This window comes from Mustela lutreola, chromosome 17, assembly GCF_030435805.1.
Source record: "Mustela lutreola isolate mMusLut2 chromosome 17, mMusLut2.pri, whole genome shotgun sequence".
Lineage (NCBI taxonomy): Eukaryota > Metazoa > Chordata > Mammalia > Carnivora > Mustelidae > Mustela > Mustela lutreola.
The window spans coordinates 11,982,552-12,000,398 of record NC_081306.1 but is presented as its reverse complement, the minus strand read 5'-3'; the positions used below and the strand labels follow the sequence as shown (position 1 = coordinate 12,000,398).

The 17,847-nt window shown below is 43.5% G+C and overlaps 1 protein-coding gene across 2 annotated transcripts in view; it reads right to left on the bottom strand.

The window, feature by feature from the left end:
- Positions 1 to 17,847, bottom strand: part of PARN (poly(A)-specific ribonuclease) — a 158,162-nt gene that overhangs the window by 119,550 nt on the left and 20,765 nt on the right. For both annotated transcript variants that reach the window (XM_059153980.1, XM_059153981.1), the window contains exons 12-18: positions 15,510 to 15,566; positions 11,161 to 11,238; positions 7,776 to 7,819; positions 6,625 to 6,667; positions 5,635 to 5,710; positions 3,138 to 3,248; positions 2,760 to 2,829 (exon numbers count right to left, since the gene is read on the bottom strand). In XM_059153980.1, the coding sequence (XP_059009963.1) occupies positions 2,760 to 2,829; positions 3,138 to 3,248; positions 5,635 to 5,710; positions 6,625 to 6,667; positions 7,776 to 7,819; positions 11,161 to 11,238; positions 15,510 to 15,566 (479 nt within the window). The remainder of the gene's footprint in view (positions 1 to 2,759; positions 2,830 to 3,137; positions 3,249 to 5,634; positions 5,711 to 6,624; positions 6,668 to 7,775; positions 7,820 to 11,160; positions 11,239 to 15,509; positions 15,567 to 17,847) is intronic.

Here is a 17,847-nt window from a genome sequence, read left to right as displayed (position 1 = left end):
CCCTATGTTGTACACCTGAAACTAATACAATGCTGCATATCAATTATTTTTCAAAGAAAAAAGAAGGAACAATTGTACTTGACCAAGCTATTCCAATATAGAATTAAAATACTTCTTATTTTGCATTTCAAATCCTGCTGGACTTTTTTCCTTCAGAGACGAAGAAAATATTCTTCCTTTACAGATGGAAGAAAAAATGGAGCAAAAACTCAAGAATTTTCAGGGCGAAATCACAGGATTCCTGAATCTTCAACTATATTTGGTATGCATCTAGGTTTCAGGGGAAAAAAAAAAACCAAACCATGAATGAATATTCCCAACCCAAAATGAAACTACATGTTTACCGTCCAGTTCTTTTGAATGGTCTTAAACATTATTAGCAATAATATACTGGTCTATTAATACATAAAGTCTTTCTTAAGCTTTTTTTTTTTTTTTAAGATTTTATTTATTTATTTGACAGAGAGAGAGAGAGATCACAAGTAGGCAGAGAGAGAGGGGGAAGCAAGCTCCCTGCTGAGCAGAGAGCCGGATGTGGGGCTCGATCCCAGGACCCTGGGATCACGACCCGAGCCAAAGGTAGAGGTTTAACCCACTGAGCCACCCAGGTGCCCCTAAGCTTCTTAATTAAAGCTAATTTTGATTGCTCTTCATGTTGGTCACCCAGGTTAATGACAAACTAAAGTGCATCCTATTATCTAACCCAAATTATATCCATCACCTTATTTTATAAGGACTTGATTTTAGTGGAGAAGCAGGCTTGCTGTTTTAAGTATTTAAAAATAAGGGGCGCATGGGTGGCTCCATAGAAAAAACACATGACTCTTAATCTCAGCGTCACAAGTTCAAGCCCCATGTTATATGTGGAGCCTAGCTAAAAATTAAAAAAATAAAAAATAAATATTTAAAAATGAGTAAGTTTGTCCCAGCTGAAAAATACTGCTGTGCAATGGACTTAGCATCCTGAACATAAAAATGCAAGGAGTGGCCATGATCCAAACAAAATTTAGGGTCACCTGCACATTCCATGGTCTATGACATAAGCTGCCCTTCCAGAGATTTACAAAGATAAACAGTCTCCCCAAAATAAAAGTGAAAAGCTAAGAAAATCCTGTTTTACCCATAAGGAAATGGGCAGACAGCAAGGATTCAACTGTTAGCTTCTAAAATTAATTTTCCGGGGAGCCTAGGTGGCTCAGTGGGTTAAAGTCTCTGCCTTCAGCTCAGGTCATGATCCCAAGATCCTGGGATCGAGCCCCTCATCAGGCTCTCTGCTCAGCAGGGAGCCTGCCTCCTCCTCTCTCTCTGCCTGCCTCTCTGCCTACTTGTGATCTCTGTCTGTCAAATAAATAAATAAAATCTTAAAAAAAAATAAAATTAGTAAAATTAATTTTCCATGCCAAAAAAAATTCAAATTCATTTCCTTATCATGATAATGTATAGAATACATTATGCTATAATGTATTCTATATGTATACTATAATGTATAGAATTGTTGCATTACTATTTTGTGCACTTGTAATAGGACGCTGTATGTTAACTATATGGAATTTTAAAAAACTTAATAAAAAATTCAACTGTATTTTCAATATATACTACATTGTTTTCTGTTTCTCTCTGAAAGATGTTTTGAAGGTCAAACACATTTAGCTCTGAACTTCAACAGAAAAGAACAAAGATTAAAAAAAAAAAAAGAAGAAGAAGCCAAAGTGTGATAAAACTTACTAACTCAGACTATACAAATTCCAAACCTGTAGGAATCCAGATGTTTGGAATTAACATCTGTCTCTGCAGCATGTCACCTAAGTACAAGCACTGTGATACTGGTATTTACATAGACATCCAAAGGAGACAGTGTTCTTACCCAGTAATGCACTGATAGGATTGTAAAGTGTTGCATATAATGTAAGGAAATGATGTAACCAGGCCAACGCTGAAATGGTTCTTTCTCCCAGCAGTAATGACCCATGTGGGCTGCCTTGTTCTGTCTGGCTCCCCCAGAATCTCCTAGAACCAATCCTGTTAAAAGAGCTGGCGTAAAGAAGGTTTAGGGCTCTGGCACAGAGCCCAACTGTGGCCAGCTTGAGGATCACATCTATAACTTTCGTCTCAACCGTGCCAAGAAAGCACAAACCACACTTTGAAGTAATCATCTTGAGAGTCTTTGAAAATGCTCTGAACTTAGACATCTCCCTAAATCACACAGACTTCTTGCAATGATGAGTACATAAGTAAGCTTTTACTTCACCGGATCCATTCAGATGAAAGCTTGGGATAAAAGGACAATCAAAACTTCTCCATAGATTATCTTAAAAGCCATTTGTGTAGCCAACATCTTCTTAAAAAGAGTATTATTTAATGAGATAATAACGCAAGTATAAATAATAACCTCATGTGTAAAATATGTTAGCAGTGTTCGGTCCAACTACGTACGTACACACACACACACACACAAACACGCACACATGCACACTCACACAGTCTCTCTTGCAGGTAATTTAAATGCCAAAACTACCAGTTCTTTGTCTTGGAAAAGATACACTAACTTTGGCATTCTTTTCTTTTCTGTATTTCTTTTTTAGGCAATATATTTAATAAATTATTTCCCAGAAGGTCAATTTCTGTTTTCGAAAAACATCTGAGTCACTTGAGATGAGAACCACTTTATCTAAAAATGCACTGCATCATCCTTACCTGACATCCCAGATACTGGGCTCTTAAACAGTGAGAACATGGGCACTGGGGCCCTGATTACTTACTTGTTAAAAAAAGGTTCAATGAGTTTTGATCTGGCAGACACATGAATTTTTGGAGGGCTAAGAAAAGAACCTAATGAAGAAAAGAAGCAGAGTATTACACAGAGTCAAGGAGACAAAGCCTGAAAGTTCAGACAACGACCTATGTAATCAACAGCGCGGTTCAGAAGGGTTAGAGGCACTCAGTAAGGGCTGGATGCCACACCAGGTAAGAGTCAATGGGGCCTCCTGTGCCCTCTCCATGCCCCACCCCAGGCCCCTCCAAAGCTGACCTCCAGCCCTCCCACTTCTATATGGGTGAGCGGACCCCAGGGAAATGGAAGACAGGCAAGATCCACCCCAGCCCACGGTGTGTTTGGTGGAAACAGGTACGGCGGGTACCTAGGTAGTTCGCCATGGAGATGAAGCACAGCCCTGTGATATAAGCATCATAGCCGGCCTCGTGGAGCTGCTCCGTAGCTGTGTCGTAACTTGGAAAACCTTCCGCACTTTCTAAGGAGGAGAAAGAAAAAAGAGTTTTCCTAAGGATATCACAAATCGTGAAGACAGGCAGGTACACCACCCTACCCAGTCCAGATGGCATTGGTATGTGCCGCAGAAGAATCCTCGACAAGCAGGAAAAGGCTACCTCCTTCTTTATTCTCTCTGCACAAGACCTTGCAGTGTGAGATAAAAGGGTCACTGAAAATGAGGGCTTGGGTCTAGACTAAAGAAATGGCTCAGTGACATCATCAAAGACCCAGCCACAGGCCTCCTGTCAGCACAGTGGTGGGCACTATTTACGATCATGCATAACTTGCCCTATGAGAGATGACCCCTCTTCTGACCGCTTTCTGAAGTCCCAAGGAGCTTCTTCCCTGAGGACACGGGGACATAACAAGTATTTCAGTCATGACTAATGACAGCATGGAGTTGTACGTCCCACTGAGTCTGAATCTGTGTTCCACCATTTACCTGCTACGTGATCCTGGGCAAGTCACTTCTCCTCTGGGCCTCCACTTTGGCAGAATGGAGACAAAAACCAATCCCCCTGCCACGGAGCTTTTAGGAGGATCAAATGATCTGACGCCAGGAACGCTCTCACGTGGTGCTGGGCACGTGGTCCATGCTCAGTCACTGGTAACCATCAAGACCTAGACCTCCCTTCCAAAAGGCAAAAGGCCCTTCAATATTGGCAGCTCAATTCAACATTGCCCTCTGCTCTTTCCGAGCTATTGGATCTAAAGATGGAGGCACAACGAACTCCAAAGATAGATCAGAACTTACTGTCACGCTGCCATGGAACATGGGGCCACTTCACAGGAGAGAGCATTTTACAACAGGATTCTTACATCACACTGACACACACTGCCAGGTACCAGACTATTACATGGAAAGAATGGGATAAAACGGTAACTCCTAGGGGTGCTTGGTTTCGGCTTAGGTCATGATCGCAGAGTCATGAGCTCGAGCCTGGCCTCCAGCTCTGCGCTCACTGCAAGGTCTGCTTGAGATTCTCTTTCTCTCCCTCTACCCCTCCTGCTCGTGCTCTCTAAAATAAATAAATAAATCTCAAAAACAAAAAAAAACTGTAACTCATAAATATTTCCTAGAACCGTTCTGGAAATGAATATCAAAAACACTATAACAGAACCAAAAGCATGAATGGGAATTAAGAATAAAAAGACTGTAACTATTCTTATGTGACTATAAGGCTCTTTAGGCAAGAATTTGTTAACCCCATATTAAATATTAGACTCCAAGCTTTAAAAAAGTCTTTTAACATGATAGCCAAGAAAGTAATATCCTCTACTCCACCACCAGCTGAAACACTATTTCCAAAATCAATTATTTCCATCATACCGTTACAGAGAAGGTCTAGGCTTTCTTCCCTCACCCTCACTCCTTTTCTTAATTCCTTTTTTGGACTATTACCCAGAAAGGCAAGCAAATAGCTGTAATCTTGGCTGCTTTAGTACCTTCCATTGTCAATTTCCAAACCATCAGTCCAATTATCAATGTCTTCAGAAGTCTGCAGGCTGCAGCTAATGGAATGCTAATTACAGCGTCAGCAGCAAAATGAAGCGTATAGGAACCAAGGAAGAGACACGTGGCAGGTTCACTGAACACCTGGGACCCAGGGGCCCAGGGACCAGGACATGGTAACACATCTCTGCCCCAAGAAACATTCTCCCTACTCTGCTTCTCCTCACTGATGCTGTCCCACAGCTAAGCCACCTCTGATGGGAGGCAAGGCTGGAGACTCCCCTTCCTCATCCGGAAACCCAGGTCTTGGGCTTTTCTGAGACAAAAGTGTATTCTCAACCTCTGGCAATTAATCACCGATTCTTTGTCTCCACTTAAACAATGCACTACAGAAAAGAAAGACATCAAATTTTGGGAGAATTCCAAGCATTAGGAAATTAAAGCCCTGAAGCTTTAATTGCTAAACTTCTCAATGAATGGGCTACCCCACCCAAATCTATAAACATAAAACATACATAAGATTACGAGACCAGGGGCGCCTGGGTGGCTCAGTGGGTTAAAGCCTCTGCCTTCAGCTCAGGTCATGATCCCAGGGTACTGAGATCGGCCTGCATCGGGCTCCCTGCTCGGCGGGGTCGGTGGTAGGGGGCTGCTTCCTCCTCTCTCCCTCTGCTTGTCTCTCTGCCTACTTGTGATCTCTGTCTATCAGATAAATAAATAAAATCTTTAAAAAAAAAAAAAGATTATGAGACCATCTCTATTCAGAAAGCAGTAATTCAATACAGGGCATGAGCAAGTTAACTCCGCCAAAATCTGTAGCTGTGTGTATGTCTAGAACAGGTTCCCCCTTTCTTCTATGATACCCCTGATCACAAGCCCTGGGGGCACTATTGGGATCACTTTATTTTCTTACCAACTTTAGGAGGGTTGAAAGGCGTCTCTTTTAACCGCTTTTCCAATTCTGCGAGAGATGTGTTGTTAATGATATCCTGCAAACCAGGAAGCAGAGAATTACGAGTTTTAATCATCTCAGCATAACATACAGGAGAGATTCACTGAATGTCAGGACCGGGGGAAAAAAAAAAAAAGTATATCTAGCTTTGTTCCTTTGCGTTCTTTAAAGAAATACAAGAATCATGGTTTCGTCAGCATGAAAGAGAGACAGCAAGGGTCAGGTTCGACGTGCAGGAAATATCACCATAGCATAGGTTTTTGGGAGAGGTGTCAACTACCTACAGGACTTGGGCCAGAAAGGTGTGCTGTTCTGGCACTCAGTTCACTCAGTGAGGTGAAGTCACTTCACAAAATAGCAAATGATTTCACTTTTACCTGAGTTTTCCTGATTAGAAAATATGACCAAAAATCAAGAAAATAAATATATAAATCAAGAAAATAAAAACCAAAATATATAAAATCAAGAAAATGAAGTCTGTACACGTGTAACCTATTCAGAAATGCATTTTATATATATGTATACAGAAATATACGTGTGTGTATTGTTTTTTCTTTTTCTTTCTTTCTTTTTTTTTTTTTTTTTTAAGTAAGATCTGTGCCCAGCATGAGGCTTGAACTCCTGACCCGGAGATCAAGAGTCACATGCTCTACCGACTGACCTAGCAAGGTACCCCACTCCAACCCCCCCAAAATACATTATATATTTTAATATTAAAAATGTTTACATTCAAACACAGTATAGAGGAGAAAAAAAGTAATTCCAACACCCAAAGACAAGCACTAATCATATTTCTATATATTTATCTCTACTCTTTTCCTCATTTTTTTTTTTCTTTTTTGGACGTATTTGAAAATAACATTTCAATTAGACCAGAATTCCAAGCTCCTAGTACCAATTCAGAACAATTCAAAACAGATTATCACTGAGAGCTCCAATTTAAAGAATTACCTTAAAAGGTTGTGTGCTGGCCATCAATTTTGTATCCAAGAGTCTGGAAACAAAAGAAATGTTAATAAGGAAAACACAATACACAACAGTGTCCAGAATATTATTTTTTACTCAAATGAAGAGACAGCCTCTGGTCCTAAAAGCTGACAAGAGAACTAAGCATGTGAGCCACTGTCACCCAGCACTAAGGCCACTGCTACGTCAGATAGGCTCAGTCCTCACAACCCTCTTCATCGAGAGGCTCTATCGTGCTCAGAGCACAAGTTCTAGAACTGCTTGTACCCCGGGCTACATCAATTCCAAGGGGAAGGCGAAGATCTTTGGAAGTTTTTCCACAGTTCAAATACTGCGTAGGTCTAGTTCCCCAAGTTCCTAGCTACTATACTACCCAGATTTGCACAAGATAAACTCTTGGAAGCTCAAATCTACATTTGGTAGTTTCACGCTATTGTTATTTCTTAGAATTCTGTTTCAGAGATTCGAATAATGAAAAAAAAAAAGGAGACAGATACTAGTATGAAAACTCTTGCCTTTGACATGAATGTGAACAGGAGAGATAACAGGGCCGAATTAGGCCAGACGTAAGAGCAACAGCTCTGTGGCCACACCTCCCCGTCTTCAGATGGGTCCTCAAACACAGATCCTAGCTCTGGAGGCCCCACGTGGCTGACACGTGACTCACCAGACATGCGACAGAGCAGAAGTACCCTGACACCTTAACCATGGGAGCCACTATCAGGTTAAGGTACCAACTTAGAGATGAGGGGAAAAGTCGCCAGCCGGGCAGTTCTCGACTGGCCACAGGACACTGTCAACTGGTCACGTGAGTGGGACAGGGCCCATCCGGCAGACAAGAGGGACAAGAGTCCACTCAGGAGGACTGCACGCACTCTTCAGAGATCTGGGTGTGGGGGGAGGAAAAAGCCGGGTGCTCTCAGTTCAAATTCTGGTTTTTAATGCAATAAAATTGATCATGAGCTATAAAAGCAAGCAATCACAGTTGGCCCTAGAAACCATTAACCAGCTATTAGCAGCTGGATTGTAATCATCTTCAGGTAATTACTATTATCACTATTTATTACCTGTTTGTATCTTCTACAGCAGGAGAACTCTTTTGAGTGAAGGATAATGAATCCCCAAAGAAAGCTTACCTAGGGAAAACACACGTTGTCATCTCCTTAAATTCATTTAGGTCCTAAAAGAAAAACACACAGACAATGACTTGCTGTGATTTTACAAATACAGTCACAATACTGAAAATACACATAAATATTTCAAGCACCATAGCTCTCTTCTCAAACTGTGATACCTCACACAGGCCCTTTAGGCTCAACTGTCAGATCTGCTCCTAGGTAATAATCACTTTCCGAAAATCGTCACAATGTCCCCATGGGGAATCGTATGATCTGACATAAAACTTTTGCATAACCATAACAGAAAAAATTGAGCATGTTATGCCTGAAACAGAGGAAGGGGGCAAAGTTTCTAATATATGTAGAAAGCTTCCAGTAATAGTTCTATCAAATGAAGCCGTCAAAACAATGAGGCTAGCAGAGTTATGTAAGTAAAATGGTTTATACAGAAAATGGACCTACTGTAAATTAGGCTATACCTTCACTGAGAACATCTCCGAAATGCTAGTTAAAATGGCCATTAAAACACCGATTTTCCAACATGTACAAAGCATGCTTTAACTACTTAGAAAACTGCTAAAGAAACACCAGTAACAAGTGCTTAAATTAGACAATTCATTTCCCAGTTTATTTTGATCAGGAAGTCTAAAGCCGAAATGAGATGGATCTAATTTTGAATGAACTCATTTCCATACATAATTGCCACAGCAGACTGAGTAGTCACACTCCTGACCCTTTGTAACTACGCTTCTCTTCAGCGTTATTCATGCTTCACAGCAAACTGCCATTTCCAATTAGCTTTCCAAGCCTGTAAATACAGGCCGTATTTAACCAGTTTGGAATATTTACCAGCTTTTCAATGGCTATCATTAAATTGACAGACAATACATGAACAAGTGGTTTCAGGGCTGAGGTCGAACAAAAATCCAAGAACGGGGGCGCCTGGGTGGCTCAGTGGGTTAAAGCCTCTGCCTTCGGCTCAAATCATGATCCCAGGGTCCTGGGATCCAGCTCTGTGTCAGGCTCTCTGCTCAACAGGAAGCCTGCTTCCCCCCTCTCTCTGCCTGCCTCTCTGTCTACTTGTGATCTCTGTCTGTCAAATAAATAAGTAAAAATCTTAAAAAAAATAAAAGGTTACACTGCTTGTCTGAGGAGCTAATCACCTAGAAGAAAGGGCAGGATGAAGAAAACACATATGCTCAAAAGCTATACCGCTTTGTGGGAGTTCAGAGAAGGAAAAAAAGCAGCTCCTGGGCAAGGCAGCAGACAGGGAAACCTTCGGGAAAGAGGCATGCACCAGACCTTGGTAAAGCTGTACACAGGCAAAGGAGGAGGAAAGCTGGAGACAATTCAGAGAGGAGAAAATGGTATACCAAAGCCACAGACAGGCAAAAGCACAAAGCAGTCCCAGGAACAAATGAGCCAGTCTTGCTGGGAGTAAGGAGGGTTTTAAGTGACTAGAAGATACAGAGCTGTTGGGCCAGATCATAGAAATCTTGCCATGCCAGGCTAAAAAGAATCAGCTGTAGAGAAAAGCAAAGAACATGGGATTAGGTTCAGAATTTTGAGCAGGGTCAGTGATGTGAACAGAACCATGTGTCAGAAGATTATAAAACTGGCACCAACAGGGGCGCCTGGGTGGCTCAGTGGGTTAAAGCCTCTGCCTTCGGCTCAAATCATGATCCCAGGGTCCTGGGATCAAGCCCTGAATTGGGCTCTCTGCTCCGTGGGGAGCCTGCTTCCTCCTCTCTCTCTGCCTGCCTCTCTGCCTACTTGTGATCTCTGTCTGTCAAATAAATAAATAAAATCTTAAAAAAAAAAACAAAAAACTGGCACAATCAGAAGATACTCATTTGTTAAATCAATATTTAATGCCCACTATGTGTCAAGCTCTGTTTGGTTAAACCAGTCACTTCCCTGGTTTAAAGGTCAAAAAATCATGAGAGGAGCTGCTATGCTTTGGTCTAATTGGCCAAAAGAAGTGGTTGACCTGAAGTAACCATCAGCTCTTTCCATCTGGACACTGCCCATTCACACCCATCATGTTCGAGACTCAGCACCAGGAAGTCTTTGAGTCCCAGAGGGCGTGATACCATTTTCCTGAGAAGCAATGACAACGTTGAGGTTGCGGAAACAGGGCAAGGGGAGCAAGAGACCCGCTGTAGCCCGAGCTGGGCTTTGTTGGGCTTTTCCAAAGAAAGTCATCAAGATCCCAATGGAACAATGTCTCATAAGAAAGGTGAAGTGGGGCGCCTGGGGGGCTTAGTGGGTTACGTGTCTGACTCTACATTTTGGCTCAAGCCATGATCTCAGGGCTTTGAGCCTGAGCCCCATGTCAGGCTCCACACTGGGCATGGGACCTGTCTAAGATTCTCTCTGCCCCTCCCCTCCCCTGCAAAAGAAAACAGAGAGAATAAAGGAGAGGGAAGACACGGTGATGGGAGGCAAGCAAGATGAGCCCAGGTGCATAGTTAGGGAGCAGAAGGGGAAGAGACAAGAAGAGAAAGTCTTTTCCTGAGGAGCCAAAGAGGCATGTGCCTTGGTGCCCTGAACCAGCCTGGCTCCAAGAGCAAAAAACCACCACGGTTAACGGAGATTCTAAGGGAGCAGCCTAGCAAGAGGTCACCACAAATGGTGCAGGACCCGATCTGGTTTAGTTAACCTGAAACACGGCTCACCTTCAATGGCCCCATTATGGCTAATGTTAGCAGCAGCACACTAGAAGCCCACACCTGTGGCCGGAAACCCCTGCCCGGCACTAACCGAAAAAAAAAAAATACTAGCGTCAAGTCGAAATAAATGTCCAACTCTGCTCTGGCAATGGCAGATCTGAAGATCCCTTACAACGGCTGATAAGTACCTCTCTTCAAAAAGGTACCCCTGAGCACATGAGACTCGCTCTGGGAACGTGCTGCATACGAGGGAACAGCACTCGGTACAGAATGCTTTCTCTGTAATAAGGAATTGTGGATTTTTTCTTTTATTTTTTCTCTTTTCAAGTTTTATTTTAATTCCAGCTAACACAGTGTTGTGTTAGTGTCACATGCACAACACAGTGATTCAACACTTGCGTACAACACCCGGAGCTCGTCACAAGGGCACTCCGTTCCACCACCTGTTCCCTCCTTCCTCCCCCCTCCCCCCCACCACCCCCAACCGTCAGTGTGTTCTCTGGAATTAAGCGTCTGTTTCTTGGTTTGTCTCTCTCTGGCCTTTTTTGCCCCCTTTACTCATTTGTTGTTCTTGTCTTCAACTCCACATGTAAGCGAAATCCTATGGGATTTGTCTTTGACTGACTTCTTTCATTTAGCCTAATATGCTCTAGTTCCATTCACGTCAAGTCGCTGCAAATGGCAAGAAATGGTGGATTTTTAACCCAGGCGGGCAGGCAGAGGTCACTTACCGCAGGCAGAGGGCAGTAGAACTGATGAACTGTGTGCATGACATCCAAGAGCATGTTGTGTCCAATAACGAGCTTTCCCTAAAGAAAGTCAGGGTTAAGCAGAAGACTTCTTGGCACAAAATTTTATTAGGGCTTGAGGGTGAAATGTAGGGCTCATAATCTATAAGGATTTTGTACTGAACTTACCTTTTGATATTAAAAAAAAAAACCACAACCAAAACCTGCAGGGGTGCCTGGGTGGCTCAGTGGGTTAAGCCTCTGCTTTCAGCTCAGGTCATGGTCTCAGAGTCCTGGGATCGAGCCCCAAGTTGGGCTCTCTGCTCAGCGGGGAGCCTGCCTCCTCCTCTCTCTCTGCCTGCCTCTTTGACTACTTGTAATCTCTATCAAATAAATAAATAAAATCTCAAAAAAAAAAAACGCAAATAAATGTTAGGGCTGGTTTTATTCCTCTTCAGTCTTAAGAGCGCACAATCCGTTCTGCAAAGTAAAAACCCCAATGACTTTGATTTCATTGATCGTCTCTGCTTTTTATTCATCTTATCATCCCCAAGAATCAGAAGGGGTAAAATTTTTATTGAAGGGCTCAAAAACTAAGTGAAAAGTCTAAGTTACCCTGAGCTGTTAAGAATTTGTGAATGGGCTCCAAATATCTACTCTAGAAGTATATTCCTTAAAACAATTCATTTATTTTTAAAAGACATATTCATGACAACAGGGAAAGGTAAAAATAATTAATTTCTCATTCTATTAAACAGAATGAATCCTTGTTCCCTTCAATCTATGTCAAAATTCACGGGGCATGTTCTTAAATACCATCTCCAGTGCAATTTATTGCTTTTCTACCAACTGAAGTACAATATGTGTTCAAGAAACCACTGCTTTGTGGTAAAAACTAGACTACCAAAATGGAACGTCGTCCTCACTTTAACCAGCCAGGTGACACCATTTTTAACAGAAAGTGACTGGCCGTCACAGCGGAGCTTCTGACTGTGTCCCAGGGCACCATCAGAGGGAAACTTCTCGATTCATAGGGCCAAATGTAATTCTTAGAAATGAATAGCTCTACACGAAATCTTCCAAATCCAACAGCCAAGCTGTCCTTTGGGCGTGGAAACACCACAGTCGTACCTCGTGCCAGATCTGGGCTTCTAAACACCATTATCCAATAAAAGGAACCAGGACTCCTTGGAGAACTCGTGGATTCTAGAACTGAGGCAGGGAAAATACCATGTGGTCTGAACATCTTGTGATGCCAGAGAATGAGGAGGTACTCAAAAAAGGATGGGGGCCGGGGCGCCTGGGTGGCTCAGCCGGTTAAGCATCTGACTCTTGATTTCGGCTCAGGTCATGATCTCAGGGTGGTGAGATCGAGCCCCACATGGCGCTCCACGCTGGCCATGGACTCTGTGTTTAAGATTCTTCCTCTCCCTCTGGCTCCTCCCTGACCCCCACCCGGTCCCCCACCAAAAAAACAAAATAAAAAAGGGGCTTGTCCAAAGAACACAGAAGCCAACCTAAAGAAGTTCCCATGGCCAAAGGTGGTACAATTTAAGCAACGAAAGAAACAAAATGCTAGACGATAATCTGCAGAATAAAATAAATTCCCCTGAGTCCATGCTCCTAAATATTGTTTTAAATGAATGAACAGGAAAGAAGGGACAGCTCTTCCTTACAGAAGAATTCCAAGAACAAGCGTAGAAAGAAAGAGGAAATACAAACTTGCCATTAAAACCCCAGAGTAATAACGGCTGTGGGCAAAATCACCAAGTTGCTGTATTACCGGTCAAGAGTCCAAAAAAACAGGCTTCCCATAGTCTCAAAGTATCTCCCCCAGTTTATTAACCACGAAGGGAATGTTACAGAACACAAATCCAGCGGACAGCATCTCCCCCAAGTGATCAAGGCCAAGATCAGGAGCTATCATTTCTGTGGCATTCTTGCCAGCACTGTATACCGCCAATCCAATCACAAGAAAAGATCGGACAAACCTACACTGATGGATCTTTGACAAAGTGACAATCAAGATTCTTTAAACACACTGAGATTATAGGGGTGCCTGAGTGGCTGAGTTGGTTCACCATGTGACTTTTTTTTTTTTCCCTCCACCATGTGAATCTTGATTTCGGCTCTGGTCACCATCTCAGGTAGTGGGATCAAGCCCGCATCTGTCTCTGTGCTTTGGCGCAGAGCCTGCTTGTCCCTGTCCCTCTGTTCCTCTCTGGCCCATGTGTGCTCGCTTTCTCTCTCTCTCTCTCTCTCTCTCCAATAAATAAATAAAATCTTTAACAACAAAAGCACTGAGATTACAACAGACAACAAAAGACTGCTGAAGACTAAGGAAAAGAAACAAGTAAATGCAACGTGGGGTCCTGGAAAGAACCATGAACTCAGTGGGGAAAGTGACGATGTTCCAATAAGACCTAGAGTCTGGTTCATAACATGGTATCAGCTTTCATCTCCTGGTTCTGATAACCGCAGGGTTACAGGAGGCATCCGAAGGGTAGCGAGGTGAGGGACCTAGGGAAACTCTGTACTGTTTCTGCGACTGCTGTGAGTGTAAAATTCATACTAAATGAAGTTTTTTAACATTATAGAAAACACAGATTTACTACTAAGAGAAGCAGGGAAAGACTGCGGTGTGACGTACATATTTGTGAGTACTGAGTATTCACTGGCTTTACAGACCCTGTGTCTGTGTTTATAAGGTATGTGACTTCTAAATTTTAAATGTCTGAGTCACTGATAAAGGGGACTTTTCCTGGTAGTATACTTTGTGATGTTAACCACCAACAGTCAACAATGTGTCGTGCACTGGTCTGTAGGAGACTGACAACACGGAGACGCACACAGCCAGCTAAGGCACCTGGGTATGAACCAGGCCAACAGAGCCAACTATCAGAACGGCCACGAGAGAGCTGAAGGCCAAGGGACACCCCACAGGTCTGTATTCAGGGCCAGCCTCGGTCAAATCAACCACTTCCCTGAAATCTCTGGCTGAGTGTGGATGATACAAGCAAATGTGACCAGAAACTCCTCCTTGCTTCTCTGGATACCAGAGTCTTAGCCACTTATGACCTGACTCATCCGACTTTCCATCCCGTTCTGGTTACTTCGTGGTCTTCTCTCACGGGGCTCTAGAACTGCTGTTCATTCCTAGTGGGGACAATGGCATGCCTCAAGATCTTCTGTTCTCACAAGCCTGCACATCACAGTGAGACAGCTACAGGAGGAACACGGAGGGAACCTCCACGACCTCCAAGTGTCCTACGTAGGAAGCTCAGCACTCAGGGGACAAGATGATTCCTTCTCTAGGGGGCACAATTCCTTCTCCCATGGCCAACTACTCTAGGAACAGAAAGTCTTAGCCTCCGGGCGGTTGAGCATCCCAGCGAGCTGTCTGACTCGAATGTGTAATCCACAAAGCACCAGCAGCCTGACCCAGTGTATCTACGCAAGATGTGGAGGCCTCTTTTCCAACAGGTTAGGGAACAAGCAAAAATGTCTGCCATACTGATCACAGAATGCTCTAGCATATTTACAAAATGATCAACACATTTTTAAAACTTATCAAATATCATCAAGGCTACCACACAGAAGATTCAGTTACATTTGTGCAGAAGAACTCAACATAATTATTTTTATCCTCTAGATTCTTCTAATTATGGAACAAAAACACCCTCAGTCAGATACCACATTATCTCCTACTATACTCCTTACTTGCTTATTCTACTTCCTAAGAATGGTTTTGAGAATAATAAAGGTTAGTTTCATGTAGCTGTATAAGGAAATCATAGTATAATCTTTCCACGTTTTATACAAAAAAACCTTTTTTAATTTTTTTATTTTTAAGTAATCTCTCCACCAAAGTGGGGCTCGAACTCACAACCCTCAGATCAAGAGTCACAGGCTCTACGAGCTGAGCCAGCCAGGTGCCCCTACGAGAAAACCTTCTGGAAAATGGTACAGATCCTATCGGCAATTATGATGTCACTGAGCACATTATAACCACGGTCTCCCTCCACACTAGGTAAACATTCTACACGTGGCCAAATGTGTAACTGGCAATGACGACTTAAGCGTTTCAACCTAAATGTTATGCTCAGGAATCTAGTTAAAAAGAAAAAGCCTGGGGGTGCCTGGGTGGCTCAGTCATTAAGCATCTGCCTTTGGCTCGGGTCATGATTCCAGGGTCCTGGGATCGAGCCCCACATCAGTCTCCCTCATGGCGAGGAGCCTGCTTCTCCCTCTCCCACTTCCCTCCTTATGCTTATGTTCCCTCCCTCACCATCTCTCTGTCAAATGATAAATAAATAAAAATCTTAAAAAAAAAAAAAGCCCGGTTCACTTACCGAATTGGCAATGGCGTGGATGACTCTAGAAAACCCCACAGCATCATTCAGTTCTTCCTGATTTAGAGAAACAAACCAAGACAACTACTGACCTACAGATATTCCTTATTTGAACAGGTTAAAGCGTAGCCCCCCGAAACACTTTAGTGTTATCCTGAGTTAGACAGCTTTAGTTTCCCCGTTCTGTCTTCATCATCCCAAAGAACTGCCTCTGAAATAACCTATGTACACACCTTTCTTCTGTTTTTAAATGTGGAATGAGCAAGTCCCAAATTATTCATTAGTTACTAAAATAACGGTACCGAGGGTTTACCCATCACTTCGCATCATCTGCTGGAATTTCCAAGTCCCCCAAGTGGCCTTAAAAACACAAACTCTTCGGAGCTGCCACCTGCTGGCCAAATTCAATACTGCAGTAAATTCGGAGGGAGCCCATCCAGCAGTGGGCTGGCTGATCCAATCAAGCATTGTCATAAAGCCTGGCTTTCTTCCTTGCCAAATGCATTTCCGTACATTTAAAACATAGCATTCTGAGACTCAGCCCTACCCAGTTTCTTCTCTCCTTTCCTCCCAGTGATGTCCTAAGAGGCTCAATTTCTCTATCTGGACACCCTGTCCTCAGCGCTATGCTGGATGCACCTGCTGTCCCTTCCTGTCTCATCAGAGCTCTGTTACTGGAGACTTCTCTCCGCTCGCTAGCTCCTTGCAGCCCTCTGCTCTCTGGGCTCGCCCTCAGTGAAACTGCTCATCTCTGCAAACTACTCCCAAGGCTAACAAGTGATGGCGGGCATAGGGAGAAACTGGCACACTCGTTCCCTGGTGGTGAGAATGTAAAGGGATTCGGTCGCTATGGAAAACGGTACGGCAGCGCCCCCAAAAATTAAATACAGAATTTCCCTATGACCCAGCGATTTCATGTCTGGGTATATACGCGGGAGAACTGAAAACAGGGACTCCAAGAGATACCGCACACCCATGATCAGAGGAGCATTATTCACAAGAACCAAAAGGCAGAAGGACCAAGTGTCCATGACAGATGGATGAAGAAAACGTGGTCTCCACAGGCAGTGGACTACTAGTCAGCTTAAAAAGGAAGGGAATTCTGACACCTGCTACTGCACGGCTGAACCTGGAGGACGGTGTGCTGAATGAACTAAGCCAGCCCCTGAAAGACAAATGCTGGATGATTCCACTCACATGAGGTGCCTAGAGTGGTCTGACTCAGAGAGACAAAGTAGAAGGGTGGATGGCAGGGGCTGGTGGGGGAGACAGTATTTAAGGGGATGAGAACGGTTACAGGGAAGGACGGGGTGCCTACACAAGGGGAAAGCACTTAACACTATAGAACTGTGCACTTCGAAACAGGAGAGTAAATTTTCTGTTATGTGTACTTTCCCACAATTAAAACTTTTTAATTTTTAAGAATATGTTTTTTTAAAAAACTTTATAATCCTATGCAAATGTCTGAATGACATGTTTTAGGACTTTCTCCCAGATAGACTGTTAACTCTTAGGAAAAGCCATGAATCATTCATTCTGGGGCGCCCTGGGTGGCTCAGGTGGTTAAGCATCTGCCTTCGGCTCCAGGGCATGATCGCGGGGTCCTGGGATCGAGCCCCGCGTCGGGCTCCCTGCTCAGCGGTGCGTCCGCTTCTCCCTCTCCTCCTCCCTCCTGCTCGGTGCTAACTTGCTATCTCGCTTTCCCTCTCAAATAAATAAATAAATAATTTGTTCTCATGCCCTCTGCACCTACCATAATGCTTGAACACACGGTGAATACACTAGAAACGGCGAATAAGTAATTTCACCCTAACTCCTACGCCAGAATGTTCATTGTTCCTTGTAACCAGAAGATCCTTCTTGCCAGGTGGGTTAGCCGTTGAATTCCTGGAAGGATGAGTGCTGCGCTGGGGTCGCTGCTAAGTATCTCAGTTCCCTGGGGTCTCAGATTTCTGTCTTGTTCTCCCCTCTGTCCTCTGGGTTGGAACTAGCTCTCAAAACCATTATTAAACTTTTACTGCCACACTTAAAAATCATTATTATTTAAAAAAAAAATAAGGAAAACTATTCCCAAGGCTAAACCCAGTGGCCACATCTCCGTTTTTATCCTTAACTTCTTCTCTGCTCACATTCCCCTCTTCAACACTCTCCTCCCTTGGCTGCTGGTCACAAGACCCTCTGGGTACATTTTCCTACTCCTGCTTATCATTTAAATGCCAGATTCCCTCAGGAACCCAGCCCAGACCATCTAATCCTGGTTCTTCGGCACACTGTAGGTGCTCCAGCCCGGTGCTGGTCTCCGGACCGATGACAGCCACACCTAGCCCTCACCTCACCT